At 41.9% G+C, this 19,613-nt stretch overlaps 1 protein-coding gene across 4 annotated transcripts in view; it reads right to left on the bottom strand.

Moving 5' to 3' along the window:
• Positions 1-7,711: 7,711 nt before the first annotated feature.
• Positions 7,712-19,613, bottom strand: part of LOC106607579 (uncharacterized) — a 39,115-nt gene continuing 27,213 nt past the window's right edge. For 3 of the 4 annotated variants that reach the window (XM_014204654.3, XM_014204653.3, XM_014204655.3), the window contains exons 5-13: positions 18,062-18,131; positions 16,725-16,870; positions 13,877-13,980; positions 13,568-13,643; positions 13,304-13,392; positions 12,944-13,087; positions 12,729-12,821; positions 12,368-12,546; positions 7,712-9,570 (exon numbers count right to left, since the gene is read on the bottom strand). In XM_014204654.3, coding sequence (XP_014060129.1) covers positions 9,309-9,570; positions 12,368-12,546; positions 12,729-12,821; positions 12,944-13,087; positions 13,304-13,392; positions 13,568-13,643; positions 13,877-13,980; positions 16,725-16,870; positions 18,062-18,131 — 1,163 coding nt within the window. In that variant the 3' untranslated portion in view covers positions 7,712-9,308. Of the gene's footprint in view, positions 9,571-12,367; positions 12,547-12,728; positions 12,822-12,943; positions 13,088-13,197; positions 13,393-13,567; positions 13,644-13,876; positions 13,981-16,724; positions 16,871-18,061; positions 18,132-19,613 lie in introns of those variants that run through there. The other variant, XR_006770263.2, reaches the window with a different exon arrangement.

Raw genomic sequence — 19,613 nt, 5'->3', positions numbered from 1 at the left:
AATGGTGTAAAATAGTCATATTTTTTAAAAATTGAAGTAATAGCATTTCTAAGGTATTTGAATAATGCGCCACAGGATTCAACTGGCTGTTGAGTAGGTGGGACGCAAGCGTCCCACCTAGCCCATAGAGGGTTACTACAGTTAATGGTGCAGATGAGAATGGTTTTGGCCATTTAGCCCGTATGGACAAATAATTTTCTTTGCTTGTTCTGCCTGCCTTTCTCCGTCACAGTTCAGGCCAAGAGCTGCCTAACAAACGATGCAAGGAATCTGATCACTTCCTACACAGGACACATGACAGCACCTCTTCAGCCGCTTGTCTTAGCAATTCAGCAGCAATACTGGCCTTCTATCAGAAGGAGCTGAAGGCACACCTCTCCGCAAACTACAGTTATGGAACCATGAAAGAACTGTCTACAGTTGCTGACATCATCATCCAATGCCTTCAGATTAATACTCAGATGGTTGGGAAATCATTGCAACACTGTGTGTTGCACGGCACCACCTATGGTTAGCACAGTCCAAGCTCCCTGACAAAGAGAAGGTTCCACTCCAAAACTGTGGGTTCTACTCAATCAATTTTCTGATGTCAAAAAAGGGCGGAGGCCTCCGTCCGATCCTGGATCAAAGATGCCTGAATCGTCATCTTTTAGTACTTCCCTTCAAAATGCTGACAATCAAAATTATCCTTCAGTCAGTACATCCAGGCGATTGGTTCACCACAGTGGACCTGAAATGCGCATACTTTCATTTCCCCATTCTACCAGCACACAGAAAAAAACCTGAGATTTGCCTTTTGAAAAATGTGTTTCTGTTTTTGTGTTCTACCCTTCAGCTTTTCCCTCGTTCCTCGCACTTTCACAAAGTGCATAAGTGCAGCACTAATGACTAAAGTGCAGCACTACTGACAACCTCCCAACCATGGGAATTCCCTCTTTGAGCAGACCTCCTGTCACAAGCAAATGGCAAGTTTTGGCACCACAAACCTAGCATATGAAGTTGTGGCTGTAGCCCCTGAATGTGACCACCTTATAGTTGCAGGGTTGCCCTCCTTGGTAATTGATACAGTTCAGGCAGCCACGGCATCCTCTATGTGAACGCTGTATTCCCACAAGTGGAATGTGTTTAGGAAGTGGTGTGTCGACCATGCAGAACTAGCATCTTCCTGCCCAATTTCTGTCATTTTGACTTTCCTCCAGGAGTTTATGGCTGAAGGGAAGTCCTCATCTACATTGAAAGTGTATATGGCAGCCATCTCTATGGGTTATGACCAGATTTAGGGTGCATCACCAGGGGCACATCCTCTAGCATCGCAATTCATGAAAGGTGCCCGCAGGCTATGGCCCGCTAAGGCTCCTTCAGTACCCTCATGGGAGTTAGATGTTGTCCTACGATCACTTATGAGCCCACCGTTTGAGTCCCTGTCTTCACTTGAGCTATGTGAGCTCTCAGCCAAGACTGCTTTTCTATTGGCTATTGTTTCAGCCAAGCGTGTTAGCGCATGTAATTATTTTTCTACACATCCTTCATGCCTCACTTTAGCAGAAGATGGATCTAAGGCAGTGCTTCAGCCAAATCCAGCATTCTTACCTAAGGTGCTTTCATCATCACATGCTAACCAGCCCTTGATCATCGTGGCCTCCCTGTGGCTCAGTTGGTAGAGCATGGTGTTCGCAATGGTGTTTGCAACGCCAGGGTCTTGTGGGATCGATTCACACGGGGGGCCAGTATGAGAAAAAAAATGTATGAATTGAAATGTATGCATTCACTACTGTAAGTCGCTCTGGATAAGAGCGTCTGCTAAATTACTAAAATGTAAATGTAAAAATGTGCCATTTCACCTGCCTTCCTACTCCTCACAGGAAAGTCGTGAGTTGCATACATTTTGCCCGGTTAGGGAATAGAGTGCCTATCTTGCTGCAACAAGAACTGTTCTTCAAACAGAACAGCTTTTTGTGTGTCATGAGTAGAACACCAAAGTTTGCGCTGTCTCGAAGTGGAGACTGGCACATCGGATTACCAATGCAGTGTGAAAATCATACGCTGCAGCATGTAGACCAACTCCTAACGGCGTGGTAGCACACTCCACCAGGGGTATGGCCACTTCATGGGCCCTGTTCAGAGGGGTCTCCCTGGACCTCCCTATCTTTGCTGCTGCAAGCTGGGCAACATCCATGACTTTCATAAGGTGCTACAGACTCAATGTTATGTCCACACGATTAGTGGGGTCTGTGGTTTTGGACATGTTTTGCTCTCTCAACCCAGATAAATGATTGTACCGTGAACATTGTACATACTTATCAACCATCAGTATGTTCTATACAGAGGCCTTCCACTCTTGGTGCTGTTGCAACCAATTAAAGCCTCTTGTTTTAAGTTCTAGCTTTTAGCCTACCTGTACATACAGTTGTATACCACAGTTGAAAATCTGCGTTACCCTGTAGGGCAATAACAGTGCATTCAGAAAGTACATTTCTAAAAACCTGTTTTCACTTTGCCGTTACGCGTGTAGATTGAAGAAAAATGTTTTTATTATCCATATTAGAATAAGGATGTAAAAAAACAAAATGTGGGAAAGGGGAAGGGGTTTCGATTATAACATGAATGGAGGAAAGTACAGAGAGATCCTTGATGAAAACCTGCTCCAGAGTGCTCAGGACCTCAGACTGGGGCGAAGGTTTACCTTCCAACATTGCACAAACATGGCCAGCTTGAGTGTAGATTTACAGTTGAAGTAGGAGGTTTACATACGCCTTAGCCAAATACATTTAAACTCAGTTTTTCACAATACCTGACATTTAATCCTAGTACAAATTCCCTGTCTTAGGTCAGTTAGGATCACCACTTTATTTTAAGAATGTTAAATGTCAGAATAATAGCAGAGAGAATGATTTATTTCAGCTTTTATTTCTTTCATCACATTCCCAGTGGGTCAGAAGTTTACATGCACTCAATTGGTATTTGGTAGCATTGCCTTTAAATTGTTTATCTTGGGTCAAACATTTCGGGTAGCCTTCCACAAGCTTCCCACAATAAATTGGGTGAATTTTGGCCCATTCCTCCTGACAGAGCTGGTGTAACAGAGTCAGGTTTGTAGGCCTCCTTGCTTGCACATGCTTTTTCAGTTCTGCCTACACATTTTCTATGGGATTAAGGTCAGGGCTTTGTGATGGCCACTCCAGGACTTTGTTGTCCTTAGGCCATTTTGACACAACTTTGGAAGTATGCTTGGGGTCATTGTCCATTTCGAAGACCCATTTGCAACCAAGCTTTAACTTCCTGACTGATATCTTGAGATGTTGCTTCAATATATCCACATAATTTTCCTACCTCATGATGCCATCTATTTTGTGAAGTGCACCAGGCCCTCCCTTTTTCCTCCAAAAATAACGATGGTCATTATGGTCAAACAGTTCTATTTTTGTTTCATCAGACCAGAGGACATTTCTCCAAAAAGTATGATCTTTGTCCCCATGTGCAGTTGCAAACAGTAGTCTGGCTTTTTAAGGCGGTTTTGGAGCAGTAGCTTCTTTCTTGCTGAGTGGCCTTTCAGGTTATGTCGATATAGGACTCGTTTTACTGTGGCTATAGATACTTTTGTACCCGTTTCCTCCAGCATCTTCTCAAGGTCCCTTGCTGTTGTTCTGGGATTGATTTGTTTGGCGACTGGTTACGAAAATGAAAGAGACCATTGGGTTACAGATGTAACCTTGATTCTCTGAGTAGAGAAACAGGTCACCAAGCATTCATGTTGTTCCTCCACCCCTGTGGAGTTCGAGTGAAGTAATAGACAGTACGCCACACCGTGTTTTATAGTGACAGGTCACGTGGGTACAGTAAGGGTGTAGTATGACTATAAACATATTTGAGTTCCCTTAGGTTGTTTAGCGACCCGTTACTCTACTCAGATAACCAAGGTTACATCCGTAGCCCAAGGTCTTGTCTCTTCTTTCCTTATGTCCACTGTTAGATCTTTCCCGGGGAAGAAATCCAATAACTAATATCGCTACAGGTGTAGGCTACATGTGGACATTGCATAAACATGGCCAGCTTGAGTGTAGATACATTTATCAACAAAAAAATCCCATTGACTTTACCTAGCAAATGAAAATAAGTTGTGTGTAGAGTACAACCACAGATAGAACAAGGAGCATAAAAATATTTGGTACAACTTCAGCTGTCCCAGAACTAGCATGACATTCTATTCTACTTCTACGGCTTTGGCTGTCTAACCACACACTGAAATGCACAGCTCTCTGGGTGAGGTTATGTCTTCAAGTCTTCAGTGGGTGACTCCAGTCCCTTACATCTATGTCATGTATTACAGGTTATGGACAGGTGCAGTCAGGTGGCAGGAGGGGAGGAGTGCATGCCACTCCATCCTGGATATGACATAATTTCCCTCAATCCATGGGTCCAGCAGGCAGAGTTCAATAAATACAAGCAGATGTGTGATGCAAATATTACACTCGTCTTTCATCTTCTTTTGTCATTCACAGCCGACAGATACTGTACCTATCAGCATTTTGTCTGGTGGTACATGTTAGTCATCATCCCATGGTGTCCCATATAAGACAGTACCCTGACATGTTTGAAGGATACACAGTAATGCACCCCCTCTACCATTCCATGCAATAATAACAAAGACGATGTATAATTTTAATGCTGAGTGCAAGTTCTCTCATAGTTCAGATATCTGTATCAACCTGTCTTTTAGTGACAAACCATCTCTTCTGTCCTCCATCTGTAGAAACCCAAGGTAGAGCTCTGATTTCATTATCATTGGTTGCTAGGTGAATTCCAGGACAGACAAGTGATAGTATTGTGACCTATGACCAGATCAAATGTGACCAACATGAAGTGGGATTGGTGCCTGGCCACGAACTGCCTCACCTTTCTGCTCCTGATATGGTTGGGGGGTTCTGACCACACTGCTGAACAACAAAATAATTAAGGAAATAATTATACTAGTAGAGTTACTGGTGTTAATATGCAACCAGCTGTAAAACGTTAGCAAGCATTCAGCAACATATAAAAATAAATATAAAGAGAGTCGCACACTACATTTACTCCCAGTAATTTATTGGGTAAATCATCAATGTTTCGGTGATTTATTTGCAGCATGTTAGCAAAAAAAGAGTGGTACTCAGGCTAGACAAATACCATCCTTAGAAAATACACAATAGACTTTTATGATAACAGGCATGTTGTTTTAGCATTAGTAGCAGACAAAGCCTCCGAATGCTTTACATACACTTAGGTTGGAGTCAATAAAACTTGTTTTTCAACCACTCCACAAATTTCTTGTTAACAAACTATAGTTTTGGCAAGTCGGTTAGGACATCTACTTTGTGCGTGACACAAGTAATCTTTGCAACAATTTTTTACAGACAGATTATTTCACTTATAATTTACTGTATCACAATTCCAGTGGGTCAGAAGTTTACATGCACTAAGTTGACTGTGCCTTTAAACATCTTGGAAAATTTCAGAAAATTATGTCATGGCTTTAGAAGCTTCTGATAGGCTAATTGACATAATTTGAGTCAATTGGAGGTGTACCTGTGGATGTATTTCAAGGACTACCTTCAAACGCAGTGCCTCTTTGCTTGACATCATGGGAAAATCAAAATAAAATCAGCCACAAGTCTGGTTCAACCTTGGGAGGAATTTCCAAACACCTGAAGGTACCACGTTCATCTGTACAAAAAATAGTACGCAAGTATAAACACCATGGGACCACGCATCCGTCATACCGCTCAGGAAGGAGATGCGTTCTGTCTCCTAGAGATGAACGTACTTTGGTGCGAAAAGTGCAAATCAATCCCTGAAAAACAGCAAAGGACCTTGTGAAGGTGCTGGAGGAAACAGGTACAAAAGTATCTATATCCACAGTAAAACGAGTCCTATATCGACATAACCTGAAAGGCTGCTCAGCAAGGAAGAAGCCGCTGCTCCAAAACCACCATAAAAAGCCAGACTGTGGTTTGCAACTGCACATGGGGACAAAGACCGTACTTTTTGGAGAAATGTCCTCTGGTCTGATGAAACAAAAATAGAACCGTTTTGCCATAATGACCATCGTTATGTTTGGAGGAAAAAGTGTGAGGCTTGCAAGCTGAAGAACACCATCCCAACCGTGAAGCACATGGGTGGCAGCATCATGTTGTGGGGGTGCTTTGCTGCAGGAGGGACTGGTGCACTTCACAAAATAGATGACATCATGAGGCAGGAAAATTGTGGATATATTGAAGCAACATCTCAAGACAGCAGTCAGGAAGTTAAAGCTTGGTCGCAAATGGGTCTTCCAAATGGACAATGACCCCAAGCATACTTCCAAAGTTGTGGCAAAATGGCTAAAAGACAAAGTCAAGTTATTGGAGTGGCCATCACAAAGCGCTGACCTCAATCCTAAAGAAAATGTGTAGGCAGGACTGAAAAAGCATGTGCACACAAGGAGGCCTACAAACCTGACTCTGTTACACCAGCTCTGTCAAGAGGAATGGGCCAAAATTCCCCCAACTTATTGTGGGAAGCTTGTGGAAGGCTACCCGAAATGTTTGACCCAAGATAAACAATTTAAAGGCAATGCTACCAAATACCAATTGAGTGTATGTAAACTTCTGACCCACTGGGAATGTAATGAAAGAAATGAAAGCTAAAATAAATAATTCTCTCTACTATTATTCTGACATTTCACATTCTTAAAATAAAGTGGTCATCCTAACTGACCTAAGACAGGGAATTTTTACTCTGACTAAATGTCAGGAATTGTGAAAAACTGAGTTTAAATGGCTAATGGTAAACTTCTGACTTCAACTGTATATCCATCTAGAGTTCTCATTTCTCTCTATGATTGACACTTGCCACCGAAACACATGTTATTTTGCCAAAGACAGGTAAAGTTATATATTTTACATCTAACAATATAATTAATGAGATGCATAAGTGATTCAATCAATCAACAAGTTTCAGATTCATACAATCAACATTTTACAGTGAACAATAGATATCTCTGAATTCAATTGAAAGGTTTTGGAAATCAGCTTAAAAATCATGTTTTACTATTATGTTAATTTGCTATGCAAATAACATTTCTAAAATGTGTCTGTAATAGAAGGTTAATCAATGCTTTTCTCTCTTCTACAGTCATTGACAGATTGGACGTATGTACACCAATAAAGAAGTAGTTGCTGGGTACGGTTGAAATAACAGGCTAAACCACATTTCTGTAAATAAAAAAGATATGGAACTTTGTTGTATCAACATTTCTGTTATGTGTCAGGTCAAGTCACTTGACATTTACTATGATGATGATGATATTTAATGATTTGTCTTATTATTTGTATCGTTTTGTGTAGTATATTGTGGTATTCATAATATAGCATATGTATTGAAACCCAAGGGAAAGCTCTTGAATTGTAAATTGTAGGGATTATTGCCCATTGTTGATATTGAAGCACTGCTTCCCTCTACTGGTTCTTGCATTAACAGCATACAGGAGTGTATTAACCAGGAACCAAATGGAAGTACATAGGGCTGAAACAGGGAGTTACCTACCTGAATTTTCCAATAAGAAACTAGTTCATTGCAAACATTTTCTGTTATAAAAGATTTTGCTACAGAGTGTACTAATTAATACACCCTGTTGTATGTGAGAAAATTATACAAAGCTTAGATAAGACCTCTTCAGGGAATGACAGAAACTAACTTTCTGAATAGATTTTTTATCAACTTTTTCAATTCAACAGCAGTTGACATTATTGATTAGTTAAAAGTTGGCAACATTATTTGCAATGCAGTATTTTCAATATATAACTTTTTATTAAAAACATGTTTTTTTTACACAAGACACATTACTACGATAGTCCAGAGAGGGCATTATGAATTAAATGGTTTTTTTCCCCTCATGTCGAGATCACAACTTATTTATCTCATGATCACATAACAAAAGTTGTTTTGTCGAGATCAAGAGATATTCAAAAGTACCATGCGTCATCCATTGATTTGTTCAGATGCATGATAACCACTTCATCAAGGAGCCCTTTGATTGCAATACACGGTTGCCTGTCAGGCATCGTTCAGGGCTTAAATGCCACACGAGGGCTTAGATGCCCCAAGAGCTCTTAGCTGAAGGTAAGGGACATTTAAGCTTGATAAGGTTCTAACTTAAACTGATAATAAGCTTCAAACACAAATGAATGCATGATGTTAGCATGAAATGTACCATCCCTTACCATAGCAATTAATAAATATGTGCTGAATCCACTGCGGGCTCTGCAGCCTCAGCCATACTGTCAAGCTACCATCAATAAGTCCACTCCTATTTATGGACTTTATCTCGTGATCTCAACCAAACAACTTTTGTTATGTCATGATCATGAGAAAATTATCTTGTGATCTCGACAAAGCAACTTGTTATGTTGTGATCATGAGATAGATAAATAAGTTGTGATGGACATAATGAGGGAATTATCTTTTCATTAATATGTCCTCTGGACTTCCATACATTACATTTGAAGGGTCCCTTACTTTGTAGTATAAATGTGCAATTCAACCTTAGAGTTTGATGACAGTTCTTAAACATTTATCCACAATATTTACCTTAAAAGCAAAGCAGAATTCATAAAAGGTCATATCTACATTATCCCCAATTTTAAAAAAACAGACCGATATTATAAAAGTGAAAAGTCTCTTTGATCATGATTTAGTAAGGCAAAACAGGTATCCACTGAGTATAGCTAGTTTGTTATAACCATCCACTGCAGTACAAACTATTAAGAACAACCAAAAGCCTAAATAGTACACACAATGAAATAGCCATATTGATATTCCAATACAGATATTCAATTAAATAACAGATATAAAAGAAGAGACATTGGCAAAAGCAATAGAATACAATGTATAAGTGCATTTACAAAAATATATTTCCTTGTGAAAAGTAGAGATGTGGAGTGCGAAAAGCGATTAAAATGAAGACTGAAGTTGTGGCACTGGGATGTGAGACAAAGTGGATGTTCCAGGTGTTCTTTTTTTGCAGTCACGTTGAGCATGTCGGAATATTGTTATATCATATGATTATGTGCTTCCTAGATGTTTAACAGTTCCCCAGGTGTTACAAGATCTGATAATCTACAGATACATGAACGACCTTGAACGCCACCATACTCAATCTCATGGTGTGAGGTAAAGATTCCTTGAACTGTGTTTTTAAAGGAGTGGGATCTCTCTTTCCTTCACTCTTTCTCTGCCTCACGCCCAAGTCCCCCCCCCCCCCCCCCACTCTTTTCTCCCCTTCTCTCCCTCTTTCAGTGCCAATCCTCGTCCTCTTCATCTTCTGCCTCTGAAGGCACATCCTCATCACCGACCTCATCCTGTTCTCTCGCTTCATTCCCACAACCATTCCCATTCTGCATAGCCTCTGCTGCCTCCTTGGCCCGTGCCTCGGCTGCTGCTGCCGCCAGGGTCGCCCGCTCCTCCTCCTCTTTGCGTTTGAGCGCGGCGTCCTTCTTCTCCCGCTCAGCGTGGCTCTTCATGTGGGCGCTGCGGCTCTTAACCTTGTAGAACACCCTGGAGGTCAAAGGTCAGATACATGAACAATTTAACCCAGAGAGCTATATACACTATATATACACAAAAGTATGTGGACACCTCCTTTAAATGAGTGGACTCGGCTATTTCAGCCACACCCGTTGCTAACAGGTATATAAAATCGAGCACACCGCCATGGAAACTCTATAGACAAACATTGTCAGTAGCATGGCCTTACTGAAGAGCTCAGTGACTTTCAACGTGGCAACAAGTCTGGTTGTCAAATTTCTGCCCTGCTAGAGCTGCTCTGGTCAACTGTAAATGCTGTTAATGTGAAATGGAAACGTCTAGGAGCAACAAAGGCTTAGCCGCAAAGTGGTAGGCCACACAAGCTCACAGAACAGGACCACCGAGTGCTTAAGTGCGTAAAACTCTATTGAGTTCTAAACTGCCTCTGGAAGCAACGTTAGCACAAGAACTGTTCGTCGGGAGCTTCATTAAATGGGTTTCCATGGCCGAGCAGCCGCACACAAGCCTAAGATCACCATGCGCAATGCCAAGCGTCGGCTGGAGTGGTGTAAAGCTTGCCGCCATTGGACTCTGGAGCAGTGGAAATGTGTTTTCTGGAGCGATGAATCACGCTTCAACATCTGGCAGTCCAATGGACAAATCTGGGTTTGGCGGATGCCAGGAGACTGCTACTTGCCCCAATGCATAGTGCCAACTGTAAAGTTTGGTTGAGGAGGAATAATAGTCTGGGGCTGTTTTTCATGGTCCGGGCTAGGCCCTTTTGTTCCAGTGAAGGGAAATCTTAATGCTACAGCATACAATGACATTCTAGACGATTCTGTGCTTCCAACTTTGTGGCAAAAGTTTGGGAAGGCCCTTTCCTGTTTCAGCATGATAATCCCCCGGGGCACAGAGGGAGGTCCATACAGAAATGGTTTGTTGAGATCGGTGTGGAAGAACTTGAATGGCCTGAGGAGAGCCCTGACCTCAACCCCATCGAACATCTTTGGGATGAATTGGAACGCCGACTGCGAGCCAAGCCTAATTGCCCAACATTAGTGCACGACCTCACTAATGCTCGTGGCTGAATGGAAACAAGTCCCCGCAGCAATGTTCCAACATCTAGTGGAAAGACTTCCCAGATGAGTGGATGCTGTTATAGCAGCAAAGGGGGGACCAACTCCATATTAATGCCCATGATTTTGGAATGAGATGTTTGACAAGCAGGTGTCCACATACTTTTGGTATTGTAGTGTATATAAAGAGAATTATATGGCTCGGATAGAACCTACAGTCACACAGGTGGTGTTCCAGGTCATCGTGCTGTGCATCTCAGAAGATTGCTGTACCATATCAATATGGTTACTGAGACGTAAAATTATTCTCCAGGTGTTGTAATAGGGATGGGCATTTGAAATGATTTCACTATTCGAATAATATCATGACATTTTGGATATCCAGAAAGTCGAAATACATGTTTAATTTCAAATGGAGACTTGCTAACACGACTCGACAGAGAGACCGTGAGCTGTGCTCACTGTAAGGTGCCGAGAGTGCTGCAGCACCCCCTTAAATTAAAAAGAAAGAAAATTCGGAATATAAAACATATTGAAAAAAATGTATTAGTCCTGTATTAGCGGCTATTGACGAAAGTAGTGCACTGTGCCTTTACTAGTCCTGTATTAGCGCAGTGGTTCCTAAACTCGGTCCTGGGTCCCTCCCCTGGGTGCACGTTTGGATTTTGCCCTAGCACGACACAGCGGATTCAAATAATCAAAGCTTGATGATGAGTTGGTTATTTGAATCAGCTGTGTAGTTCTAAGGCAAAAAACTAAATGTGCACAAACAGGTAGACTGTTTCATATGAATGGAGTTGTTGTAGACAAGTACAAGGAGTGGCAGATATTTTTTTTGCTTGTGCTACAGACTGCTATATTGGTCCTCTAATACAGGGTTTGTATTAGAGACAGTGCGCTGTACCCCTGTATTAGTGGACCGATATAGCCATATGTAGCGTTAAAAATATCTGCCACTCCCCTTACTTGTCTACAACAACTCCATTCATATGAAACAACAGCCTACCTGTTGGTTGATCATTGTAGCCTACTCCTTCTCATTTAGCTAACTTATTTCTGTAATTTTAATTACATTTTGCATTGATTAGAAATCACCCACTTCACTTGCTACACATGGACTGTAGCGCCGCTTTGATTGACCGACGACGACAAGCTACACATGTGAAACGTGTGCAGGCTCCCAGAGTGTCTTTTATGGGGTGCACGCATAAAAACTGTCATAAAACAATTGTTTTATTACAATTTCCAATGTGATGGTCTGTCCTTGTAGGCTATGCAGCAATGTCACATAGATAATTGTATTTAATGTTAGACAAAGCCTTTTCATTGTTAAAATGTGCCTTTATTTTCTGGTCTCAAAAATGTATCCTCTCCCAAGTAATCAAATACTAACATCTCTTTGGATAGTCAAATATTCCAATAACCGTGCATATCCCTATGTTGTAAAATCTGATTATCCATGCAGCGCAACTGCAGCAAAGACCACCAATGGATTTTGTCTCCATTGTCGCCCCACCAGTGTGGGATGTTTCCAGTGAACACTGGTCTCTAAGAGAGATGCCTGGTTTATAATACTCTTGGTCAACCCCTTTCTTTCACCGGGTTTTCTTTCACTATAAAAACTGTTAGGAGGAAACTGTTAATGATGGTAGGATTGCATGGTGGAGTGTGTGTGTGTGTGTATCGGTTTGCAGATACAATACATATACAAATACTCTTACATAGACAGACGTACACACAAACACACTGACCTGCTACACTTCTTACAGGGGAACACGCCCTCTGGGTCACCCGGGGGCTTTGGGGGCGCTCTGCTCTTCTTCCCTGCAGACTCAGGACGAGGATTTCGGCGTGCAGAGGGAGGGGTTGGATGGTGAGGCCCCATCTTTTGTACAGTATCCTGGTCCTTGTATCCTAGCACTGCCCCTGTCTGGTGGGCCAAACATTACATTTCATTGTGTTAGTCTGTCATACCAGTGTTGTATTGCACTGTTGGTGGATCATTGGTCAAAGAACATATGATAGCAAGTATAGATATAAACATAATACAAAGTGGTTGAACAGTTTAACAAACACTTTTAAATGTAATTTCAAGTGAAAATGAGCACTTACATTGTCGTGAGCCTGTAGTGTCTGGTTAACCCTCAACTGGCTGCTATCTTTACCCCGTTCACATGACCCTTCCCACTTCCTGTTGTCTTCTCCCTGAGTTGGCATATAACACAATAAATGTTCATCTTAATGAAAGTAATGTAAAAAAAATATATATTTAAGTAAATCATTAACTACTTGTTTTATTGTATTTGTTTTCATTAACTAAGCCCTACTTTGTCATCCAATACTGCCTCTGTGTGTTTCGCCGCTGGTGACTCCGGAGGTCCGTAGGTAAGGGTTCCACTGCGACCGATCTTCACCCGTTTCTTATACGTGTAGTAGAACTCCACACACTGTACCACTGTCTTAGTCCGCACCTGTATACGGAGCGACAACACACACGCACAAAGGTATTCATTATACTCTTCCTCTCCCCTCATTCCTGTACACACAGAAATACAGACAGAGTTATTAAAAAGTTATTCACTTTTAAATGGTACTCCCACTGTTTGCCCAGGTAGTGATAATATGCTGATTCATGCCATGTGGTGAAAGTGTCATGGCCGACATGGCCCATTTCGAATTGGGCGTACCAATTTCTGCACCATGAAGAAGTCCTTCCTGTAGGCAGAGATGCCTTTGTTGAAGTAGCGCTTCTCTGAGGGAGTCCAACTGTCTGATCCTGGGAGGGAAATGATTCACCATACTGTCAATGAGGTCACACGGTGTGTGTGTGTGTGTGTGTGTGTGGGGGGGGTTGTGAGTGAATGAATTCCATCACTCCCATGCCACTTCTCCCCTTTAACAAGCACACGCTTTAGAAAGAAGCACATGATGAAACAAAACAACGTCCCCACCTGAGTAGTGATAGTCTGCCAGGTGATGGCCTTTAGAAAAAATGGGCTCCTTGAGCAGCAGGAATGCCAGGGCCTCCTGGGAAGCATAACACAATTCATCACCAGGGTGTTTCCCAAATGGCACCCTATTCCCTATATAGCGCACTACATTTGACCAGGGGCCACAGAAATGTACTATCAAGTGAATAGGGTGCCATTTGGGACACAGCCCGGGATAAACTTGCCACAATGGATTATTCTGAAAGCGTAGGGGAGGCAGCGTCATTGTAAACTACTCGGTTATATCAATGGGTGAGTCACTGTACTCACAAGGACATTGCCCCCGCACTCATGCAGACAGTGAAGGGCCAACTCTTGATTGGTGCCTCCGCCATACAGAGCGCATGAGCAGGCCAGGCTCATCAGGTCATCCACTAGGGGGGAGAGTGAGGCAGTTTTGAGAGAGGAAGGCAGGGAGGAAGAGGTGCAGGGAGAGAGAAAGTGGGGGGTGGAGAAGAGACAGAGACAAAAAAAATTGACAGAAAGCAAAAAGGTTGTTCAAATGTGCATACTTTAAGATTCATACAAAAAGCAAGCTCTCTTACCGCTCACACTACAGAGCTATACGGAGCTGAGCTAAGCTGTGCTGAGCTGGCATGATTATGCATTCAACATAGTTTCTATGTTGAAAATATGGAAATAAAACAGCTGTAGTGCTAGCACAATACAGTTCGGGTTGGCCCTATAGTGTGAAAACACATTTAGATGGCTATAACCTTTGAGGAAGGGACAGCAAAGTTTAGGCTTGGGCAGTATACCGTATACCGGAGTATTTGGAAATGGCGTCGGCATGGTTTTTCAATACCGTTGAAACTATTTATTTTAAGGTTTTTTTTTATATACAGTGCATTCGGAAAGTATTTAGACCCCTTGACTTCTTCCACATTGTTACGTTACAGCCTTATTCTACAATGTATGAAATTTAAAAAAAATCCTCATCGATCTACACACAATACCCCATAAAGCAAAGCGAAAACAGTTTAAAAAAAACGTATTTACATAAGTATTCAGACCCTTTGCTACGAGACTCAAAATTTAGCTCAGGTGCATCCTGTTTCTATTGATCATCCTTGAAATGTTTCTACAACTTGATTGGAGTCAACCTGTGGTAAATTTAAATTGATTGGACATCATTTGGAAAGGCACACTCCTGTCTATATAAGATCCCACAGTTGGCAGTGCATGTCAGAGCGAAAAACAAGCCATGAGGTCAAAGGAATAGTCCATAGAGCTCCGAGACAGGATTGTGTCAACACACAGATCTGCAGAAAATGTCTGCAGCATTGAAGGTCCCCAAGAACACAGTGGCCTCCATCATTCTTAAATAGAAGAAGTTTTGAACCACTAAGAATCTTCCTAGAGCTGGCCGCTTGGCCAAACTTAGCAATCGGGGGAGAAGGGCCTTGGTCAGGGAGGTGACCAAGAACATGATGGTCACTCTGACAGAGCTCAAGAGTTCCTCTGTGGAGATGGGAGAACCTTCCAGAAAGACAACCATCTCTGCAGCACTCCAGCAATCAGGCCATTATGGTAGAGTGGTCAGACGGAAACCACTCCTAAGTAAAAGGCACGACAGCCCGCTTGGAGTTAGCAAAAAGGCACCTGAAGGACTCAGACCATGAGAAACAAGATTCTGTGGTCTGATGAAACAAATATTGAAAACTTTGGCCTGAATTCCAAGCGTCACATCTGGGGGAAAACTGGCACCATCCCTACAGTTAAGCATGCCGGTGGCAGCATCATGCTGTGATGTTTTTCAGTGGCAGGGACTGGGAGACTAGTCAGGATCGAGGCAAAGGTGAACGGAGCAATGTACAGAGACATCCTTGATGAAAACCTGCTCCAGAGCTCTCAGGACCTCAGACTGGGGTAAAGGTTCACCTTCCAACAGGACAACAACCCTAAGCATACAGCCAAGACAAAGCAGGAGTGGCTTCGGCACAAGTCTCAATGTCTTTGAGTGGTCCAGCCAGAGCCCAAACTTGAACTCGATCGAACATCTCTGGAGAGACCTGAAAATAGCTGTGCAGCGACGCTCCCCATCCAACCTGACAGAGCTTGATAGGATCTGCAGAGAAGAATTGGAGAAACTCCCCAAATACAGGTGTGCCAAGCTTGTAGCGTCATACCCAAGACTCAAGGCTTTAACCGCTGCCAAAGGTGCTTCAACAAAGTACTGAGTAAAGGGTCTGAATACTTACGTAAATGTGATATTTCAGTTTTATTGTTTTTATAAATTTGCAGAAAAATCAAAAAATCTGTTTTTTGCTTTGTCATTATGGGGTATTGTGTGTGGATTGATGAGGGAAAAAACTATTTAATCAATTTTAGAATAAGGTTGTAACGTAATAAAATGTGGAAAAAGTCAAGGGGTCTGATTACACTATCTGTATATTTGTAGCTACTTTAAGTAAATAGTCAACTACGTTAGGAGATAAAGCAGATCACATTCTTCATTTCACCTGTCACATTATTTTTCATTATGAAGCTTACTGGTGTCAAATGGTGTTTGTTTACAACCACAGAACATTGAGAGACCGGTGCCTTGTAAGTCACTCACTGTTGTGCAGCACGTGCCAGGTGATCTAGTTATAGTATGGAATTCACAACTAAATGTTTGCCAGATATCTTATAACTATTAAGTTAACTGTCTAAAATGTGTTAAATGCTCTGCAGTTGTACATTTGGTTTGCTAATTTAGTAGCTAGTTATCTAGCTAAGTGGTTAGCTTCTTGCAAAATCAAGCTTATTTTGGTAACAGCAGAGAATCCCCTCCTGGATCAAGAGCCTTGCTGTCTAATATGCATTTTGTGCGTGCTTCAAACTGAGTAGCATTTTTGAGTTACTTGTATAACTTTATGATCTGGGATGTCTGCCCTACAAATAGTTTGTCAGAGACTGTATGTTTGCAATGCACTTGTTCGCATTTAGCTAGCATTCACTATGGGTATTTACATGTACTTGTTAGCATTGCTAACCTTCGGATTACAGAGGCTCAGTAGGGTTTGAAAAAAGCACCCCTTGTGTTCAGTGCCGGTATTACCAAATGTCCTGTGATGGCACAAGGTTGGTATGAAGGTATGTCAATCTGGATACCGCCCTAGCCTTGTATAGTTACCAGTCTCCTGCACTGCGTGGCGTAGCTGGGATTCCTTCATGGGGAGCCAGACCAGGTCAGCCTTGTGCTGGTCCCACTGGGTCAGCGAGCGGTCCCGCTGCAGCTCTGGCACCTCTGCCTGGTACTGCAGACCAATGTTAATACGCCTGGAGGGAGGGGGGAGAGGGAGAAAAAGGGAGAGGTTGGAGGGAGGGGGGGCGGAAAGAGAGAGAGACAAACGGGGGAGGGAGAGAGTGGAGGGGGGAGCGAGAGAAAAATATTAGGAAATCAGCAGCCACACCAGTCTGAAGTTCTGCTATAGGCTCTCTCCATGGGGACCATGCTGTGTGGATAGATATTTTAGGTACACAGGTAGATTTGCAGATAAAAGTGTCCCCTGAAGGCATAATGTCTAAGATAATGTGGCATAGATATCACTGGTCATTCTGCTGGTCATTTTACAACCATTACAGAGAACCATAACCAACATTCGCACTTGTCTTTTCTTTGTTTTATTGAGGACAAAATGTAGTTACTATGACTGTGATATGTGGTTGTCTCACCTAGCTACCTTAAGATGAATGCACAAACTTTAAGAAGCTCTGGAAAATAGTGTCTGCTAAATTACTTAAATGTAAATGTAATTTAAAGGATGTTTTGCCTGGATCATTACGCGATGGCAGGGCTCCAGACTGTTACCATTTACTATAATTGCATTCTTTTACCATTTCACTTGGCAGTGCCAGTAAAAAAATATATATTTGAAGCACCGATGCAAGCTGCACATTCTATCTGGTCACCTCGATCAAAACTATTTTGTGGTCGGATAAAACCATGATTTGGTCAAACAGTCAGTAAAGTGCATTAACCTAATTACTCCTGTAACGAAAGAGTCTGCCCTGCCGCTGTGCCCCTTTCCCTGGGGACGGCTGCTGTAATGAGTGAGCCACTCACCCCCTCCCCCTCTCCCCCATGCATTAGTGTTTGGACATGTTAGATGGAACAACTTACTTACTGAATTCCATCTCAGTATTCTATAACACTTCTTAATAAAGCATTGTGAATTACTTTACAATGATTTTATAATATGTGTACAATTTGTTTGTTTTATTGTGTGATGGCAAAATATCGTTTTTTTGGGGGGGACAAATCAAGGGCTGGTGCCACCAACTGAAAAAATTTGTGGCACCAGTGCCACCAGGTGAACATTTTATAGTCTCGAGCCCTGGATGGGCCATAAAACATTATAAGAGGGTCATACATGCTTACGACAAATCTTTCAATGTATTATAAGTGCATCATAATGCATAATACTACCTGCAGGCTTTGAGTAAAGTGTCACAGAGGTTTGTACTCACGGGTCAAAGCTGACAGGTGTGGCGTCGGTGATCAAAGGGAGGACCGGGGGTGTAATGTCTGTAGAGCTGGCTGTAGAACACACAAGGAAGGCAGGGCCTTTAGGGCACTACTATCTGGACCAAAACAGAGAGGCAGACATGGGGCTATTTCACCCCTGGAGGACTGTGGGTCTGCATCCCAAATGGCACTTTTGGCCAGGGTCCATAGGACTGGTCAAAAGTAGTGCACTATACTGGGAATGGGATATTATTTGTGACAGCCTAAACTTTATTACGGGAGATTTCTCTATTGAAAGTGCTTTGTTAGTCTAGGACTTGGGTTAACTACTCTGTGTCCAGGAAACAAGCCCTAAGAGTTGTGGACTATTGACAGAAAAATACATTGTGTCAAAGACGCATGCAGTGCACAGGAAAAGGGACAAATACAAAAATGCAAGAACAACAGAAGTAGGGGTCATGTAGAGAAGAAACACTAACAAAAATGACAGGGCTGGCTGCAAAGTCTAGACAGACGTACAAAAAAATAAGGTGGCGAGTAAAAAGGAAGAGAGAGCAGTGGTGGAAAAAGTACCACATTGCCATACTTGAGTAAAAGTAAAAATACCTTAATAGAAAATTACTAAAGTAAAAGTCACCCAGGAAAATACTACTTGAGTAAAAGGCTAAAAGTATTTGGTTTTAATAAATACTTAAGTATCAAAAGTAAAACATTTTTCAAATTCCTTATATTAAGTAAACCAGCCGGCACGATTTTCTTGTTTTATTTTATTTACGGATAGCCAGGGCCACACTCCAACAAACGAAGCGTGTGTTTAGTGAGTCCGCCAGATCAGAGGCAGTAGGGATGACCAGGGATGTTCTCTTGATAAGTGCATGAATTGGACAACTTTTCTGTCCTGCTAAGCATTCAAAATGGAACAAGTACTTTTGGGTGTCAGGGAAAATGTATGGAGTAAAAAGTATAATATTTTCTTTAGAAATGTATTGAAGTCAAAGTACAAATACCCGAAAAACTACTTAAGTAGAAATACTTTAAAGTTCTACATAAGTACTTTACACCACAGAGAGAAAGAAAGAGAGAGAGAGAAAGAAAGAGAGAAAGAAAGAGAGAAAGAAATAGAAAGAGAGCGAGAGAAAGAGAAAGAGAGAAATCAAGAAAGAAAGAGAGAGAGAAAGAAAGAAAGAGAGAAAGAAAAAGAGAGAAAGAAAAAGAGCGAGAGAGAGAGAGAAAGAAAGAGCAAGGAAGAGAGCGAAAGAAAGAGAGCGAAAGAAAAAGAAAACAAGAGACAGAAAGAAAGAGAGAGAAAGAGAGCGAGAAAGAGAAAGAAAGAGAGAAATAGAACGAGAGCGAGAGAAAGAGAAAGAAAGAGAGAGAACGAGAGAGAAAGAAAGAGAGAGAATGAGAAAGAGAGAAATAGAACGGGAGAGAGAAAGAAAGAGAGAATGAGAGAGAGAGAAAGAAAGAGAGAGAAAGAGAGAGAAAAAAAGAGATAAAGAGAGAGAGAAAGAGAGAAGAGAGCGAGAAAGAGAAGAGAGAGAGCGAAAGAGAGAG

The sequence above is a fragment of the Salmo salar genome, chromosome 06, assembly GCF_965601325.2.
Source record: "Salmo salar chromosome 06, fSalSal1, whole genome shotgun sequence".
NCBI lineage: Eukaryota > Metazoa > Chordata > Actinopteri > Salmoniformes > Salmonidae > Salmo > Salmo salar.
Note: the sequence above shows the minus strand (reverse complement) of the source record. Positions and strands in the feature narration are given on the sequence as shown.